This window comes from Lampris incognitus, chromosome 10, assembly GCF_029633865.1.
Source record: "Lampris incognitus isolate fLamInc1 chromosome 10, fLamInc1.hap2, whole genome shotgun sequence".
Taxonomy (NCBI): Eukaryota; Metazoa; Chordata; class Actinopteri; order Lampriformes; family Lampridae; genus Lampris; species Lampris incognitus.
In genome coordinates this window covers 364,835-382,056 of record NC_079220.1, presented here as the reverse complement: position 1 = coordinate 382,056, position 17,222 = coordinate 364,835, and the positions used below count along the sequence as shown (strand labels likewise).

The 17,222-nt window shown below is 43.3% G+C and overlaps 1 protein-coding gene across 1 annotated transcript in view; it reads left to right on the top strand.

The window, feature by feature from the left end:
• The window catches only part of LOC130119126 (sodium channel protein type 4 subunit alpha B-like), a 256,811-nt gene that overhangs the window by 95,273 nt on the left and 144,316 nt on the right, over window positions 1-17,222 (top strand). The window contains exons 10-11 of the mRNA XM_056287542.1: window positions 3,519-3,741; window positions 12,078-12,316. Coding sequence (XP_056143517.1) covers window positions 3,519-3,741; window positions 12,078-12,316 — 462 coding nt within the window. The remainder of the gene's footprint in view (window positions 1-3,518; window positions 3,742-12,077; window positions 12,317-17,222) is intronic.

Below are 17,222 nucleotides of genomic sequence, written 5' to 3'. Positions count from 1 at the left end.
AACGCCCTCCAGCTCCTCCTGGGGCATCCCAAGGCGTTCCCAGGCCAGATTGGACATGTAGTCCCTCCAGCGAGTTCTGGGTCTACCCCAGGGTTTCCTCCCAGTTGGCTGTGCCCAGTAAACCTCCAAAGGAAGGCGCCCAGGAGGCATCCTAATAAGATGCCCGAACCACCCACTTCAACTGGCTCCTTTCGATGCGAAAGAGCAGCAACTCTACTCCGAGCTCCCACCGGATGCCCGGGCTCCTCACCCTGCCTCTAAGGCTGAGCCCAGACACCCTATGGAGGAAACTAATTTCAGCTGCTTGTATCCACGATCTCATCCTTTCGGTCACTACCCAAAGCTGATGACCATAGGTGAGGGTTGGAACGAAGATTGACTGGCAAGTTGAGAGCTTTGCCTTCCGGCTCCCTCTTCACCACAACGGTCTGGTACAATGTCCGCATTACTGCTGAGCTGCACCAATCCACCTGTCAGTCTCCCGCTCCATCCTACTCTTACTCATGAACAAGACCCCAAGATACTTGAACTTCTTCACTTGAGGCAACAACTCATCCCCAACCCGGAGGGAGCAATCCACCCTTTTCCAGTAGAGAACCATGGCCTCAGACTCGGAGGAACTGACTCTGATCCCAGCCATTTCACACTCAGCTGCAAACAGCCCCAGTGTGCGCTGGAGGTCACGTTCTGATGAAGCCAACAAAATCACATCATCTGCAAAGAGCAGAGATGCAATTCTGAGGTTCCCAAAACAGACACACTCCTCACCTTGGCTGCTCCTTGAGATCCTGTCCATGAATATCACAAACAGAATCGGAGACAAGGGACAACCTTGGCGGAGTACGACACCCACCGCAAATATGCTTGACTTTGTGCCGAGAATGCGGATACAGCTCTCACTTTGGTTATACAAGGACTGGATGGCTTGTAGCAACTGCCCCGGTACGCTATACTCCCACGGTAACCCCCACAGAGTGCCTCGGGGTACACGGTTGTAAGTCTTCTACAAGTCCACAAAACACATGTAGACTGGTTGGTCAAACTCCGATGCTCCCCTCAGCTCTTCCACAAGGGTAAAGAGTTGGTCCATTGTTCCATGGCCAGGACGAAATCCGCATTGTTCCTCCTGGATCCGAGGTTCGAAAATCGGTCGGAGCCTCTTTTTGAGCACCCTAGAGTAGACTTTACCAGGGAGGCTGAGCAATGTGATGCCCTGATAATTGGAGCACACCCTCCGGTCCCCCTTTTTGAATATGGGAACCACCACCCTAGTCTGCCACTCCGCAGATACTGTCCCCGACCTCCACACGACCCTGAAGAGGTGTGTCAACCGAGACAACGCGACAGTGTCCAGAGCCTTCAGCATCTCAGGGCGAATCTCATCCACACCCACCCCCTTGCCACCGAGGAGCTTTTTAACTACCTCAGAGACCTCCGCCAGGGATATGGTTGGGGCTTCCCCTGAGTCTTCAGACTCTACCTCCTCCACTGAGGACACGTTAGCCAGGTTCAGGAGCTCCTCAAAGTGTTCTTTCCACCACTCGACAACATCCCCAGTCAGGGTCAACAGTTCCCCTCCCCGCCTAAACACAGCCTGAATCAAGCACTGCTTCCCCTTTCTGAGTTGCCGGATGGTTTGCCAGAACTTCCCTGAGGCCAACCGAAAGTCCTTCTCCATAGCCTCGCCAAACTCCTCCCACACCCGAGTTTTTGCTTCCGCAATTGCCGAAGCGGCAGACCTTCTGGCTTCCTGGTACCGGTCTGCTGCTTCAGGAGACCCCTGGCCCAACCAAGTCCGAAAGGCCTCCTTCTTCAGCCTGACTGCTTCCCTCACTGCCAGTGTCCAGCCGTGGGTTCTTAGATTACTGCCTCGACAGGCACCGATGACCTTACGACCACATCTCCTGCCTGCCACATCTGCAACAGAGGCTTTGAACATGGTCCACTCAGACTCCATGTCCCCAGCCTCCCTCGGGATACATGAGAACTTCTTCCGGAGGTGGGAGTTGAAGACCTCATGGACAGGGGCCTCTGCCAGACGTTCCCAGTTCACCCTCACTACACGTTTAGGTTTGCCAGGTCTGTCCGACAGCCTTCCCCGCCATCTGATCCAACTCATCACCTGGTGGTGATCATTTGACAGCTCTGCTCCTCTCTTCACCTGAGTGTCCAAAACATATCGCTGCAGATCTGATGATATGACCACAAAGTCTATCATCAATCTTCGGCCTAAGGTGTTCTGGTTCCAAGTACACTTATGAACTACCTTATGTTCAAACATGGTGTTTGTTATGGCCAGTCCATGACTCTCACGAAAGTCCAATAACAAGGCACTGGTCGGGTTCAGATCAGGGAGGCCGTTCCTCCCAATCACGCCCCTCCAGGTTTCTCCATCATTGCCCACGTGAGCGATGAAGTCCCCCAGCAGAAGTATAGAGTCCCGAGGCGCAGCCCTATCCAGGACACCACCCAGAGACTCCAAAAAGGCCGTATACTCCAAACTGCTATTCGGTGCATAAGCACACACAACAGTCAGAGCCTTCCCCCCCAAACAAATCACAGTTGTATAGAGGTGACCCTGTTATTCCCCGGGAAGAACTCCAACACAGCAGCACTCAACCGGGGACATGTGAGTATCCCCACACCAAGCCTGGCCCCTGTCACCTTGGTCAACTCCAGAAAAGTAGAATCCAGCCCCTCTCCAGGAATTTGGTACCAGAGCCCATGCTATGTGTGGAGATGAGCCCAACTATATCTAGTTGGTATCGCTCTACCTCCCACACCAGTGCAAGCTCCTTTCTTGCCAGAGAGGCGACATTCCACGTCCCGAGGACCAATCTGTGATGCCGGAAGTCCGCACGCCCCGGTCCCCGCCTTTGCCTGCCACCCGGCCTGCATTGCACTCTACCCCAATGGTCAATTTGCCTTGGGAGACCCTACCAGGGGATATTGCCCCCGACAGCACAGCTCCCAGGATCACCGGGACACACAAACTCCTCCACCATGTTAAGATGATGATTCTCAGAGGAGATGTGTGTGTGTGTGTGTGTGTGTGTGTGTGTGTGTGTGTGTGTGTGTGTGTGTGTGTGTATATATACTATATATATATATATATATATGTGTGTGTGTGTATGTGTGTGTGTGTGTACATAATACTTCTAAAATCATCTGTAGTCACTTCTTCTTATATCTCTACTTGATCCACCTTTCTGCCTGTTTGTATAACTGTCTGTCTGTCCGTCCATCCGTCTGCCTTCCTGTCTACATGTCTGTCTCTGTCTTGTCTGTCTGTCTGTCTACATGTCTGACTGTCTACTTTCCTGTCTACATGTCTGTCTGACTGTCTACGTGTCTGTGTGTCTGCCTTCCTGTCTACACATCTGTCTGTATGTCTGTCTGTCTGTCTGCCTTCCTGTCTACATGTCTGTCTGTCATCCTTCCTATCTACATGTCTGTCTGTCTGTCTGTCTACATGTTTGTCTGTATGCCTTCCTGTCTACACGTCTGTCTGTCTGTAGACTCTACGTGCTGCAGGGAAGACCTACATGATTTTCTTCGTGGTGGTCATCTTCCTTGGCTCTTTCTACCTCATCAACCTCATCCTGGCCGTGGTTGCCATGGCATATGCCGAGCAGAATGAGGCAACCATCGCCGAGGCCAAACAGAAAGAGGAAAAGTACAACAACATTCTGGAGGCACTGAAGCAGAGAGAAGAGGTTACACCAACTCCTATTACAACTGGTGATACTAATACTGCATGGTTAGCATTGGTCATATTTTTACTACTACTCATACTACAAATATTAATCCTCCTACTGCCTTAAGCGCTAAAAAATATTATACTACTACTACTACAACAACAACCATTTGTGCCCCGGCATTTAAGCTCCACAGATACCTTCTGTGACTTCACAAGAAGAAACAAGCACATCGTGAATCTCCCACAACACTTTTTCACCATTTATCTTTCCTTTAGCTCTGTCCTGTTACTAATCTAGCGTTATGTGTCGCAAAATGGATGAAAACTCTTACTAATCTAGCATTGTGTGGCGCAAAATGCATCAAAACTGGTACTAATCTAGCATTGTGTCGCAAAATGCATCATAACTGTTACTAATCGAGCATTGTGTCACAAAATGCATCAAAACTGGTACTAATATAAAATTGTGTCGCAAAATGCATCAAAACTGGTACTAATCTAGCATTATGTCGTAAAATGCATCAAAACTGTTACTAATCTAGTATTATGTGTCGCAAAATGCATCAAAACTGTTAATAATCTTGCATTATGTGTCGCAAGATGCATCAAAGCTGTTATTAATCTTGCATTATGTGTCGCAAGATGCATCAAAACTGTTACTAATCTAGCATTATGTCGTAAAATGCATCAAAACTGTTACTAATATAGCATTATGTGTCGGAAAATGCATCAAAACTGTTACTAATCTTGCATTATGTGTCGCACAATGCAGCAAAACTGGTACTAATCTAGCATTATGTCGCAAAATGCATCAAAACTGTTTCTAATCTAGCATTGTGTGTCGCAAAATGCATCAAAACTGTTTCTAATCTAGCATTATGTGTCACAAAAGGCATCAAAACTGTTTCTAATCTAGCATTGTGTGTCCCAAAATGCATCAAACCTGGTAATAATCTAGCATTATGTGTCCCAAGATGCATCAAAACTGGTACTAATCTAGCATTATGTCATAAAATGCATCAAAACTGTTACTAATCTAGTATTATGTGTCGCAAAATGCATCAAAACTGTTATTAATCTTGCATTATGTGTCGCAAGATGCATCAAAACTGTTATTAATCTTGCATTATGTGTTGCAAGATGCATCAAAACTGTTACTAATCTTGCATTATGTGTCACAAGATGCATCAAAACTGTTACTAATCTAGCATTATGTCGCAAAATGCATCAAAACTGTTTCTAATCTAGCATTGTGTGTCGCAAAATGCATCAAAACTGTTTCTAATCTAGCATTATGTGTCACAAAAGGCATCAAAACTGTTTCTAATCTAGCATTGTGTGTCCCAAAATGCATCAAACCTGGTAATAATCTAGCATTATGTGTCCCAAGATGCATCAAAACTGGTACTAATCTAGCATTATGTCATAAAATGCATCAAAACTGTTACTAATCTAGTATTATGTGTCGCAAAATGCATCAAAACTGTTATTAATCTTGCATTATGTGTCGCAAGATGCATCAAAACTGTTATTAATCTTGCATTATGTGTCACAAGATGCATCAAAACTGTTACTAATCTAGCATTATGTCGCAAAATGCATCAAAACTGTTTCTAATCTAGCATTGTGTGTCGCAAAATGCATCAAAACTGTTTCTAATCTAGCATTATGTGTCACAAAAGGCATCAAAACTGTTTCTAATCTAGCATTGTGTGTCCCAAAATGCATCAAACCTGGTAATAATCTAGCATTATGTGTCCCAAGATGCATCAAAACTGGTACTAATCTAGCATTATGTCATAAAATGCATCAAAACTGTTACTAATCTAGTATTATGTGTCGCAAAATGCATCAAAACTGTTATTAATCTTGCATTATGTGTCGCAAGATGCATCAAAACTGTTATTAATCTTGCATTATGTGTCGCAAGATGCATCAAAACTGTTACTAATCTTGCATTATGTGTCGCAAGATGCATCAAAACTGTTACTAATCTAGCATTATGTGTTGCAAAATGCATCAAAACTGTTACTAATATAGCATTATGTGTCGGAAAATGCATCAAAACTGTTACTAATCTTGCATTATGTGTCGCAAAATGCATCAAAACTGATAATAATTTAGCATTGTGTGTCTTATTGTCTTCATTTAAGTCATGTACTTTTAGCAGTATTATTAATGCATTGTTTGAATTGTTACTTTTACAAACAAAAACAAAAACATTAGTAATAGAAACACATCAGTAATAGCCCATAGTAGATGCTTGTGTAGAGAGAAGATGCACTTATGACCTCTGATGACTAGTAGTTCTCCTGATCTCCTACGTTAAATGATGCCCTTATTGTAAGTTGCTTTGGATAAAAGCGTCGGCTAAATGACTAATGTAATGTAGTTAGACTCATAACCACTAGTAACTACCTGCTGTGTGTGCGTGTGCGTGTGTGTGTGTGTGTGTGTGTGTGTGCAGAAGCTGAACAGCAGCACTGAGTGTTCCGATTTCACAACAGCAAAGGAAAACTCGCCTGCCAAAACAGAGAGCCATGAACAGGAGCACACTACAGAAGGTACACAACACACATTACATCTTCATGGACCAGTGAAACATCACAAAGATTGTAAGATCCTAAAGACATTGTTTTTAATATAAACTTCAGTAAAACGTCTTCATCATGTCTTGAAACATGCTCCATCATCCAGGTAGGAAAACCACAGAAGGTTGAATCAGTTCATCTGGACACAACGTTTGCTGAGAGAAACGTTTCATCATCATCTAAGTGATGGAACCTTTCTGTTCGTCATCATCTAAGTAAGGAAACCTTTCTGTTCATCATCATCATCTAAGTGATGAAACCTTTCTGTTCATCAAGTGATGAAACCTTTCTGTTCATCATCACAAACCTTTCTGTTCATCATCATCTAAGTGATGAAACCTTTCTGTTCGTCATCATCTAAATGATGAAACCTATCTGTTAATACACGCTGTGTCCAGATGAACCGATCCAACCTTCTGTGATTGTCATTCATGACTGAGAATTGCTCAGACGAAAGCTTCACTGATGGCGAAAGCTTCCCTGATGGCTTCAGTATTGAGAAACTTGCTGCTTTGCTGAATCATCTTTGCTTGACTTCAACATAGTCCAAAGGGGCAACAATTTAAGCCTTCGGAAACCATGCTATATCTGCTTTATGAAGATGGGAGCTAACGGTACACTCATGCATATCTTTATTTATTGATGTTTATTGAAAACGTCTTTTGAAAAGGACCAAAATCCAAATTATTTTAACTTGTATTTACAGTTGACACAGTACATCCCAACCATCTATGAACTGGCAAACATGTGAGAGTACAAAGTCATGGCCTTCTCTGAGAAGAACAAAAAACAGCAGCAGATGTATCAAGGAAAACATTTTCTGAGGCGCAAAACAAAGCGGGAAGCGTGGTTTGCGTCTATTTTTGTAATGGAAAATATTAAAACATGTCTGACTCTACTGTGAACGTCTGGTTTTCCAAAAGGAGCTATGGAGGTGCTGGATAAAGGACATGTTTTTTTTCAAGGGTTAAATTATTGCCCTGTTGGACTGTGTTGAGGTACAGTGAGAAGATTAAGGAAAGTGGTAAGTTTTTCAATGCTGAAGTCTTCAGTGACATTTTGGATTTAATAATTCTAGTTGTTACACTGCATTATGATTTAATCAGGTCTGGGTTCAAATAAAGAGAATCTATCCTTTCACTTGTGATTAAAAATGATTGAAGAAAGCATTGGCACGTAAACCTTCAGGACTGCATTTTTTAGGCTAATTGAGATTCGTAAAATTGTAAGCTTTAATGGAGGAGACTGTGGCCTGGATCGGGCCGTGGTCCCTGCTGCGTCCTGTGGGCCGAGGGACCGCAGCCTTGCCTGGAGCTGCGCCCGAAGAGGAAACACCGAGGGCGGTCTGACAGGACACGGATGCAGTACAGGTTAAGCTAGCTGCTAGCCCATGCAGACCGGCGGTTCCAATAACACCGAGGGTAGTCTGGTGGCGGCTTCGCCTGGCGTCAGCTGTGCAGTGTTTTTGTCTGCATCTCCATTTGTGTCATTGTGTGGAGTATGGGGGAGGTGTCTGGCTGGGAGAGCTGGCGTTGGATTGGCTGAGGGGTCTGCTGCGTCCAGTGGGCCCAGGGACCCCAGCCACCGCCTGGAGCTGCGCCCAAAGAAGAAACGCCGAGGGCGGTCTGACTGGACGTGGAAGTGGGGCAGGCTAGGCTAACTGCTAACACATGCAGACCAGCGGTTCTGACAGTCCTCCTGGCTGGTGTTGGTTCTCTGGACAGTGACATTTTTGGACTGCATTGCAAATTTACTGAATGGACTGTGTTGTTGACTTTTTTTTCCTTTGTTCTCTCCGTTTTTGTATGTTTTTGGTGGTGTCGTTTTCTTTTGGATATGTGTTTTTTGTCTTTTCTGTTCCACTGCTGTGGGCTGGGAGAAACGAAATTTCGTCTCTTTTGTGTATGAAATTACATGAATGAGATGACAATGAATTGTTTCTGATTTCTGATACATGAACGTCTTCTCTGTCTTCTTCTTTTGACTGCTGCCGTTAGGGGTCGTCACAGCAGATCATCTGTTTCCATCTCTTCCTGTCCTCTGCATCTTCCTCTGTCACACCAGCCACCTGCATGTCCTCCCTCACCACATCCATAAACCTCCTCTTTGGCCTTCCTCTTCTCTTTCCTGGCAGCTCCATATTCAGTATCCTTCTCCCAATACACCCAGCATCTCTCCTCCACACATGTCCAAACCATCTCAATCTTGCCTCTCTTGCATTGTCTCCAAACTGTCCAACCTGAGCTGTCCCTCTAATATACTCATTCCTAATCCTGTCCTTCTTCATCACTCCCAATGAAAATCTTAGCATCTTCAACTCTTCCAGCTCCACCTCCTGTCTTCTCATCAGTGCCACTGTCTCCAAACCATATAACATAGCTGGTCTCACAACCACCTTGTAAACCTTCCCTTTAACTCTCGCTGGTACCCTTCTGTCACAATCACTCCTGACACTCTTCTCCACCCACTCCACCCTGCCTGCAGTCTCTTCTTGACCTCTCTTCTACACTCCCCATTACTTTGGATAGTTGACCCCAAGTATTTAAACTCATCCATAGGGCTGTGCGATATGACAATATATATCATGTGACGATAGACGACATCTATCGTTTCATATTAAGCGCTATCATTTACTTCGTTGTGTCGCAAATCACACTCTCTATGGCAATATTATTCATCATTTGGACAACCTTTTCAGCTCTTTGCACAGCACGGACACAGGCAGGAGATTTGCATGAAGGCAACACAAACAAACATGGAGGACAGTGAACATAATGCAGACTGGGGTAATTCCGAACAGAAGGACTCCGACCAGCCAGGACAACACGAGGAGCTTGTACCTAAAAGAGTGGCTACTTCTGTCATGTGGATGTGGTTTGGGTATGAAAAGTCTGACACGGACCAGAAAACTGCACCTAGCAAAATACACCGCACGCCGGTCCCCACAACAGACTTAAACACAACTAGCCTCTTTTACCACCTACGTAAGAATCATGTCAAACAGTACGGAGAGTCTACAGATGAGTCTACAGAAGAGAGAGTCTACAGATGAGAGTCTGCATGAGAGTCTACAGATGAGTGTCTCCAGATGAGAGAGACTACAGATGAGTGTACAGATGAGTCTCCAGATGAGAGTCTACATATGACAGAGTCTACAGACGAGAGCCTCCAGATGAGAGTCTCCAGGTGAGAGAGTGTACAGATGAGTCTCCAGATGAGAGTCTACAGATGAGTCTCCAGCTGAGAGCCACAAAAGTATAGTCGAGTGCTCAAAACAAACCCCAGACTCAAGACGTTGCAAGAGGCTTTTATTTAATACATTCATATTTTTATATTTTGTTACATGCTTAATTAAAAATGTGTGCAAAGGTTCTAAATAAAAGGAGCCAGATAATCAAATATGAGTATGTACCTTTTATTTGTCGAGTATATAATTCAAGATGTAATAACAAATAGGCCTTTCCGTGTGGTCATTTTATATAAACTATGTAGTCATTGAATTTACAGAAAATCTGTAAAAAATCTGGGGAAGGTGTGTTCTCCACCGGTAGTACCCAGTGTGATTACTAGCACTTTGCCTAAACTGCATGAGCAGATGCCGGGCAATTCTCACGGAGATTCTGACTTGGGGACTGAGTTGCTCCGCCTCCTGTGTCTCTCTGTTTTAAAAAGCTGTTTTATGCTTTCTGAGAATTCTCTCGCTAATTTTGTTACCATTTCACACTCTAAAAATACACTGCCTTGCAGTGTAAATACTAAACGGAGATATCTTGTCATTCTTTTATTGTTAATATCTGGTAATGTGCAGCCAAACTCTGGCCCTGCTGATTCTGACATGAATACTTGTAATACTCCAGCTGATTTTAAATGTAGGTCTGGTCTGGGTATTATTCACCTAAATGTTCGGAGCTTGATCTCAAAATTGGATATGGTAAAGGTTTGGATAAATTCAACTGATGCTGATGTTGTATTATCTGAAACTTGGCATAGAAGTCTGTTCTTGACAAGGATATTGGTATTCATGGCTATAATGTGTTTTGCCCTGACCATCCCAAAAAAGGTGGTGGTGTTGCTATCTATGTACATCAAATGCAAATTCAATGTTAAGTTAGTGCTCTCAGAATCATTGCGTAAACAACTTGATTTCCTGGCCTTAAATTTTAAAGTGTCTAAGGATCACCATGTCATGATGGTTGGGTGTTGTAGACCTCCATATGCGATTAGTAATTCTTTATCTACACTTGTTAACTTGCTGTCTAAGGTGCACTACAATGAGACTGTTGTGGTTGGTGATCTAAACTGGGATTGGTTGTTGCCCGTGTCCGATGCATTTAAAACAGAATGTGATTCTTTGAATCTGATGCAAATAATTAACTCTCCTGCAAGACCAAATCCCAAATGTCCTGAGAAATCATCTCTCATTGATCTAGTCCTAACTAATGCCCCCTACAAGTACTCTGCTATCGGTGTCTTCCCAAATGATGTGAGTGATCAGTCTGTATGATAGCTGCTATCAGAGATACTAAGGTCCCTAAGTGTAAACCTCGTTTTGTCCAAAGATGCAATATGAAGATGTTTTTCTACATGATTTATCTCATGTTGACTGGAATAGAATTGCCCTTATTGATGATGTTGAAATGGCCTGGACATTTTTCCATTATAGTTTTCTGGATATTTTAAACATACAAACATTCATAAATTTAGAATTAAGGGGCGGGATAATCCCTGGTTCACCACTGAGCTCTCAAGCCTGCTTCATGAATGAAATGTGGCCTGGGCAAAAGCAAGAAAGTCAGGCACTGAGGCTGAGTGGCTTCTTTTTAGACAGCTGAGAAACAAATTTACTTCTCTCCTTAGAAAAGCCAAAGCTGATTTTTATCTGTCTGTCACTACTGAAAACTTAGATGATCTGCGGAAGTTTTGGAAAGCTGTTAAATCCTTATCTGCTGCTTGTGATAATTCAACGGACCTTCCTTCATGTATAATCAAAAATGATGTGGCTGTCTCAGATGAGTTTGAAATGTTTTAATGAGCATTCTATGTTGACACCCCTTTTACTAAGGAATCTGTCATTGATGACAATACTGTGGTTGTTGACCACACTTTTAGTTTTGCTCCTTTTACTGTGGCTGAGGTTCACAAAGCCTTAAAACAACCGAACCCTAGAAAACCGGCTGGTCCAGATCATTTGGATCCTGTTTCTTTTAAATTAGCAGCAGATATTATCACTGAACCTTTGACCCGTCTTTTTAATCTCACCTTGGTTACAAGTGTAATCCCTAAGGTTTGGAAGGCTGCCTATGTTTTACCCCTTTTAAAAGGAGGGGATCCAACCATGCTAAATAATTACAGACCAATTTCAAAACTTTCTGTAGTAGCCAAAGTATTGGAATCCCTAGTTAGTGAACAGGTGAAAGAGTAATTCTACACTCATACCTTGCCACTATTCAATCCATTCGCTAGCTTACTAATGTCTTTGTCTTTACTACAGTGGGCCAAGTCTTTTTCTTAACTGACCAAACCAGGAGAAAGGGAGTAGAGAGGTCCAAGGCAAGACATGATTCAAGCTGGTTCAGCCATCACATCCTGGCATTTCAAAAATGCTGTTTCCCTGTATCATCATTTCTTACCCATTCATTCATTAATTATTTTCTATACCCACTGAATTCACAGTAAAATCTAAGTGAAAACATGTCTGTCAATCTGCCAGACACATCTGTCTGACAGACACATCTGTCTGTCATCTATCTGTCTGTCATCCTGACATTCCTGTCTTGTTTCCACAGAGTTTGATCAGGAGCAGAGGCCGTGTCCTCCTGGTTGGTATCGTTTTGCTGACCTGTTCCTCAAATGGAACTGCTGTGGTTGTTGGCGTTGGCTGAAGAAGTGGCTCTACATTATTGTCATGGATCCCTTTGTTGACCTGGGAATCACCATCTGCATCGTCCTCAACACGGTGTTCATGGCTATGGAGCACTACCCCATGGCCCCCGACTTCGAGAACATGCTGAGCATTGGAAATCTGGTTAGTAGAAAACTCATCGTAACAACCAACATCAACCCTTCAACCTTTCTACCAAATAATGCCTGGTATTAACATATGAAAAACCCGTACCCTTTTAACCCCTGGCCTTCAGAACCGTTGAGTAGTCCTTTCTGGGTTCATACAAACCTAATCTGGTTTAGCACTTCTTTTAGCCATGGATTTGCCCAGCTTTACCTCTATGGGAAAAACGAATGGGTTGTGGTTAAATGCTTGAGATAACGTCTGTTAAAAAAAAAGATTTGGATATTTTTTTCTATGACATAAATCAACATGTAGACATCCCATTTGTGTATTTTGAAGCATTAACATAGCATGGAAAATGAATATGCCAACACATTATGCTGTGATTACGCGAATATATCAGTTCATCCCCATTAGTCTGCCATTAGGCATGTACTAATGTAGACTTTCATTCTGATTTTCGTTGTAATATTCTGCGGGTGCAACAAGGTTATCAAATCAGTCTCATAAATTTATCAATCATTAATTTTGGTGTGTAATCTCTCTCTCTCTCTCTCTCTCTCTCTCTCTCTCTCTCTCTCTCTCTCTATCTATATATATATATATATATATACACTACCGTTCAAAAGTTTGGGATCACCCAAACAATTTTGTGTTTTCCATGAAAAGTCACACTTATTCACCACCATATGTTGTGAAATGAATAGAAAATAGAGTCAAGACATTGACAAGGTTAGAAATAATGATTTGTATTTGAAATAAGATTTTTTTTACATCAAACTTTGCTTTCGTCAAAGAATCCTCCATTTGCAGCAATTACAGCATTGCAGACCTTTGGCATTCTAGCTGTTAATTTGTTGAGGTAATCTGGAGAAATTGCACCCCACGCTTCCAGAAGCAGCTCCCACAAGTTGGATTGGTTGGATGGGCACTTCTTGCGTACCATACGGTCAAGCTGCTCCCACAACAGCTCAATGGGGTTCAGATCTGGTGACTGCGCTGGCCACTCCATTACCGATAGAATACCAGCTGCCTGCTTCTGCTCTAAATAGTTCTTGCACAATTTGGAGGTGTGTTTAGGGTCATTGTCCTGTTGTAGGATGAAATTGGCTCCAATCAAGCGCTGTCCACTGGGTATGGCATGGCATTGCAAAATGGAGTGATAGCCTTCCTTATTCAGAATCCCTTTTACCCTGTACAAATCTCCCACCTTACCAGCACCAAAGCAACCCCAGACCATCACATTACCTCCACCATGCTTAACAGATGGCGTCAGGCATTCTTCCAGCATCTTTTCATTTGTTCTGCGTCTCACAAACGTTCTTCTTTGTGATCCAAACACCTCAAACTTGGATTCATCCGTCCACAACACTTTTTTCCAGTCTTCCTCTGTCCAATGTCTGTGTTCTTTTGCCCATCTTAATCTTTTTCTTTTATTGGTCAGTCTCAGATATGGCTTTTTCTTTGCCACTCTGCCCTGAAGCCCAGAATCCCGCAGCCGCCTCTTCACTGTAGATGTTGACACTGGTGTTTTGCGGGTACTATTTAATGAAGATGCCAGTTGGGGACCTGTGAGGCGTCTGTTTCTCAAACTAGAGACTCTAATGTACTTATCTTCTTGCTCAGTTGTGCAACGCGGCCTCCCACTTCTTTTTCTACTCTGGTTAGAGCCTGTTTGTGCTGTCCTCTGAAGGGAGTAGTACACACCGGTGTAGGAAATCTTCAATTTCTTAGCAATTTCTCGCATGGAATAGCCTTCATTTCTAAGAACAAGAATAGACTGTCGAGTTTCAGATGAAAGTTCTCTTTTTCTGGCCATTTTGAGCGTTTAATTGACCCCACAAATGTGATGCTCCAGAAACTCAATCTGCTCAAAGGAAGGTCAGTTTTGTAGCTTCTGTAACGAGCTAAACTGTTTTCAGATGTGTGAACATGATTGCACAAGGGTTTTCTAATCATCAATTAGCCTTCTGAGCCAATGAGCAAACACATTGTACCATTAGAACACTGGAGTGATAGTTGCTTGAAATGGGCCTCTATACACCTATGTAGATATTGCACCAAAAACCAGACATTTGCAGCTAGAATAGTCATTTACCACATTAGCAATGTATAGAGTGTATTTCTTTAAAGTTAAGACTAGTTTAAAGTTATCTTCATTGAAAAGTACAGTGCTTTTCCTTCAAAAATATGGACATTTCAATGTGATCCCAAACTTTTGAACGGTAGTGTATATATATATATATATATATATATATATATATATATATATATATATATATATATATATATATATGTGTATGTATAAAACACCACAAAAAAAAATATTTCACACAGAATATCAATACATCTGTATTGATATTCCGCTCCTCATTAGTTGAGCACTTATAAGAACACCATTGACGGTTTCGGAAAAAAATGCTATATATATATATACACATTTCAGTAACTGAAACCCTCAACAGTAGGGAAAGTGCTCAACAAACAAGTAGCAAAATAATCCAGTGATTGAAATAATTCTTTAATTGACAGTACAAGCCTGTTTCATGCGATATGCAATCATCAGCTGTCACTAGAGCTAAACGGTAAAGAACATAACATGTACATATAACTGTCTCGCCGTGCACATCACGTGCACAACATCCAGTGGGGAAGGGGGAGGTGCTTACATTCAAATACATGTGATCGCTAACCATCCAGTAGGAGGGGGAGGGGTAGTTTGCATACAAGGTTAAAGATATTTGTCTATTGTCATGATTTATTCATAATTACAAAATAGGTGCTTATGTCTATGTCTGCAACTGCTGGCCAATTCATTCCTGTTATTCAATAGTTTGCAGATGATAAAATACATAAAACAGAGACACTTAGAATTGCAGATGATAAAATAGAGCCTGGAGAGGTGGAGGTATGCACTGGAGAGAAGAGGAATGAAAGGCAGTAGGAGCAAGACGGAATACCTATGCGTGAATGAGAGGGAGGACAGTGGAATGGTCAGGATGCAAGAAGTAAAGGTGACAAAGGCATATGAGTTTAAATACTTGGGGTCAGCTGTCCAAAGTAACGGGGAGTGCAGAAGAGAGGTGAAGAAGAGAGTGCAGGCAGGGTGGAGTGGATGGAGAAGAGTGTCAGGAGTGATTTGTGACAGAAGGGTACCAGCAAGAGTTAAAGGGAAGGTTTACAAGATGGTAGTGAGACCAGCTATGTTATATGGTTTGTAGACAGTGGCACTGACGGAAAGATAGGAGGTAGAGCTGGAGGTGGCAGAGTTGAAGATAAGATTTTCATTGGGAGTGATGAAGAAGGACAGGATTAGGAACGAGTATATTAGAGGGACCGCTCAGGTTGGACGGCTTAGAGGCAAAGCAAGAGGCAAGATTGAGATGGTTTGGACATGTGTGGAGGAGAGATGCTGGGTATATTGGGAGAAGGATGCTGAATATGGAGCTGCCAGGGAAGAGGAGAAGAGGAAGGCCAAAGAGGAGGTTTATGGATGTGGTGAGGGAGGACATGCAGGTGGCTGGTGTGACAGAGAAAGAGGCAGAGGACAGGAAGAGATGGAAACGGATGATCCGCTGTGGCGCCCCCTAACGGGAGCAGCCAAAAGTAGAGGTGTGTGTGTGTGTGTGTGTGTGTGTGTGTGTGTGTGTGTGTGTGTGTATATGTATATATGTATGTGTGTGTGTGTTTGTGTGTGTGTGTGTGTGTATATATGTATGTATATACGGTAAATTCCTTCTTTTTTTTTTTCATCAATCTACACACACTACCCCATAATGACAAAGTGAAAAAGGTTTTGTAGAAATTTTTGCAAATTTATTAGAAATAAAAAACTGAAATATTGCATGTACATAAGTATCCACACCCTTTGCTATGACACTCAAAATTGAGCTCAGGTTCATCCTGTTTCCACTGACCATGCTTGAGATGTTTCTACATCTTGATTGGAGTCCACCCGTAGTAAATTCAATTGATTGGACATGATTTGGAAAGGCACACACCTGTCTATAAAAGGTCCCACTGTTGTCAGTGCATGTCAGAGCAGAAACCAAGCCATGAAGTCAAAGGAATTGTCTGTGGACCTACAGCTTTGAAGGTCCCGAAGAGCACAGTGGTCTCCATCATTCGTAAATGGAAGAAGTTTGGATCCACCAGGACTCTTCCTAGAGCTGGATTCCTAGAGCTGGCTGCCCAGCCAAACTGAGCAATCGGGGGAGAAGGGCCTTGGTCAGGGAGGTGACCAAGAACCCGATGGTCACTCTGACAGAGCTCCAGCGTTCCTCTGTGGAGATGGGAGAACCTTCCAGAAGGACAACCATCTCTGCAGCACTCCACCAGTCAGGCCTTTATGGTAGAGTGGCCAGCTTGAAGCTCTGCTCAGTAAAAGGCACATGACAGCCCGCTTGGAGTTTGCCAGAAAGCACCTAAAGGACTCTCAGACCATGAGAAACAAGATTCTCTGGTCTGATGAAACCAAGATTGAACTCTTTGGCCTGAATGCCAAACGTCATGTCTGGAGGAAACCAGGCACCTCTCATCACCTTGCTAATACCATCCCTACGGTGAAGCATGGTGGTGGCAGCATCATGCTGTGGGGATGTTCTTCAGCGGCAGGAACTGGGAGACTAGTCAGGATCGAGGGAAAGATGAATGGAGCAAAGTACAGAGAGATCCTTGATGAAAACCTGCTCCAGAGCGCTCAGGACCTCAGACTGGGGCGAAGGTTTACCTTTCAACATGACAACAACCCTAAGCACACAGCCAAGACAACGAAGGAGTGGCTTCGGGACAAGTCTCTGAATGTCCTTGAGTGGCCCGGCCAGAGCCCAGACTTGAACATCTCTGGAAAGACCTGAAAATCGCTGTGCAGCGACGCTCCCCATCTAACCTTACAGAGCTCGAGAGGATCTGAAGAGAAGAATGT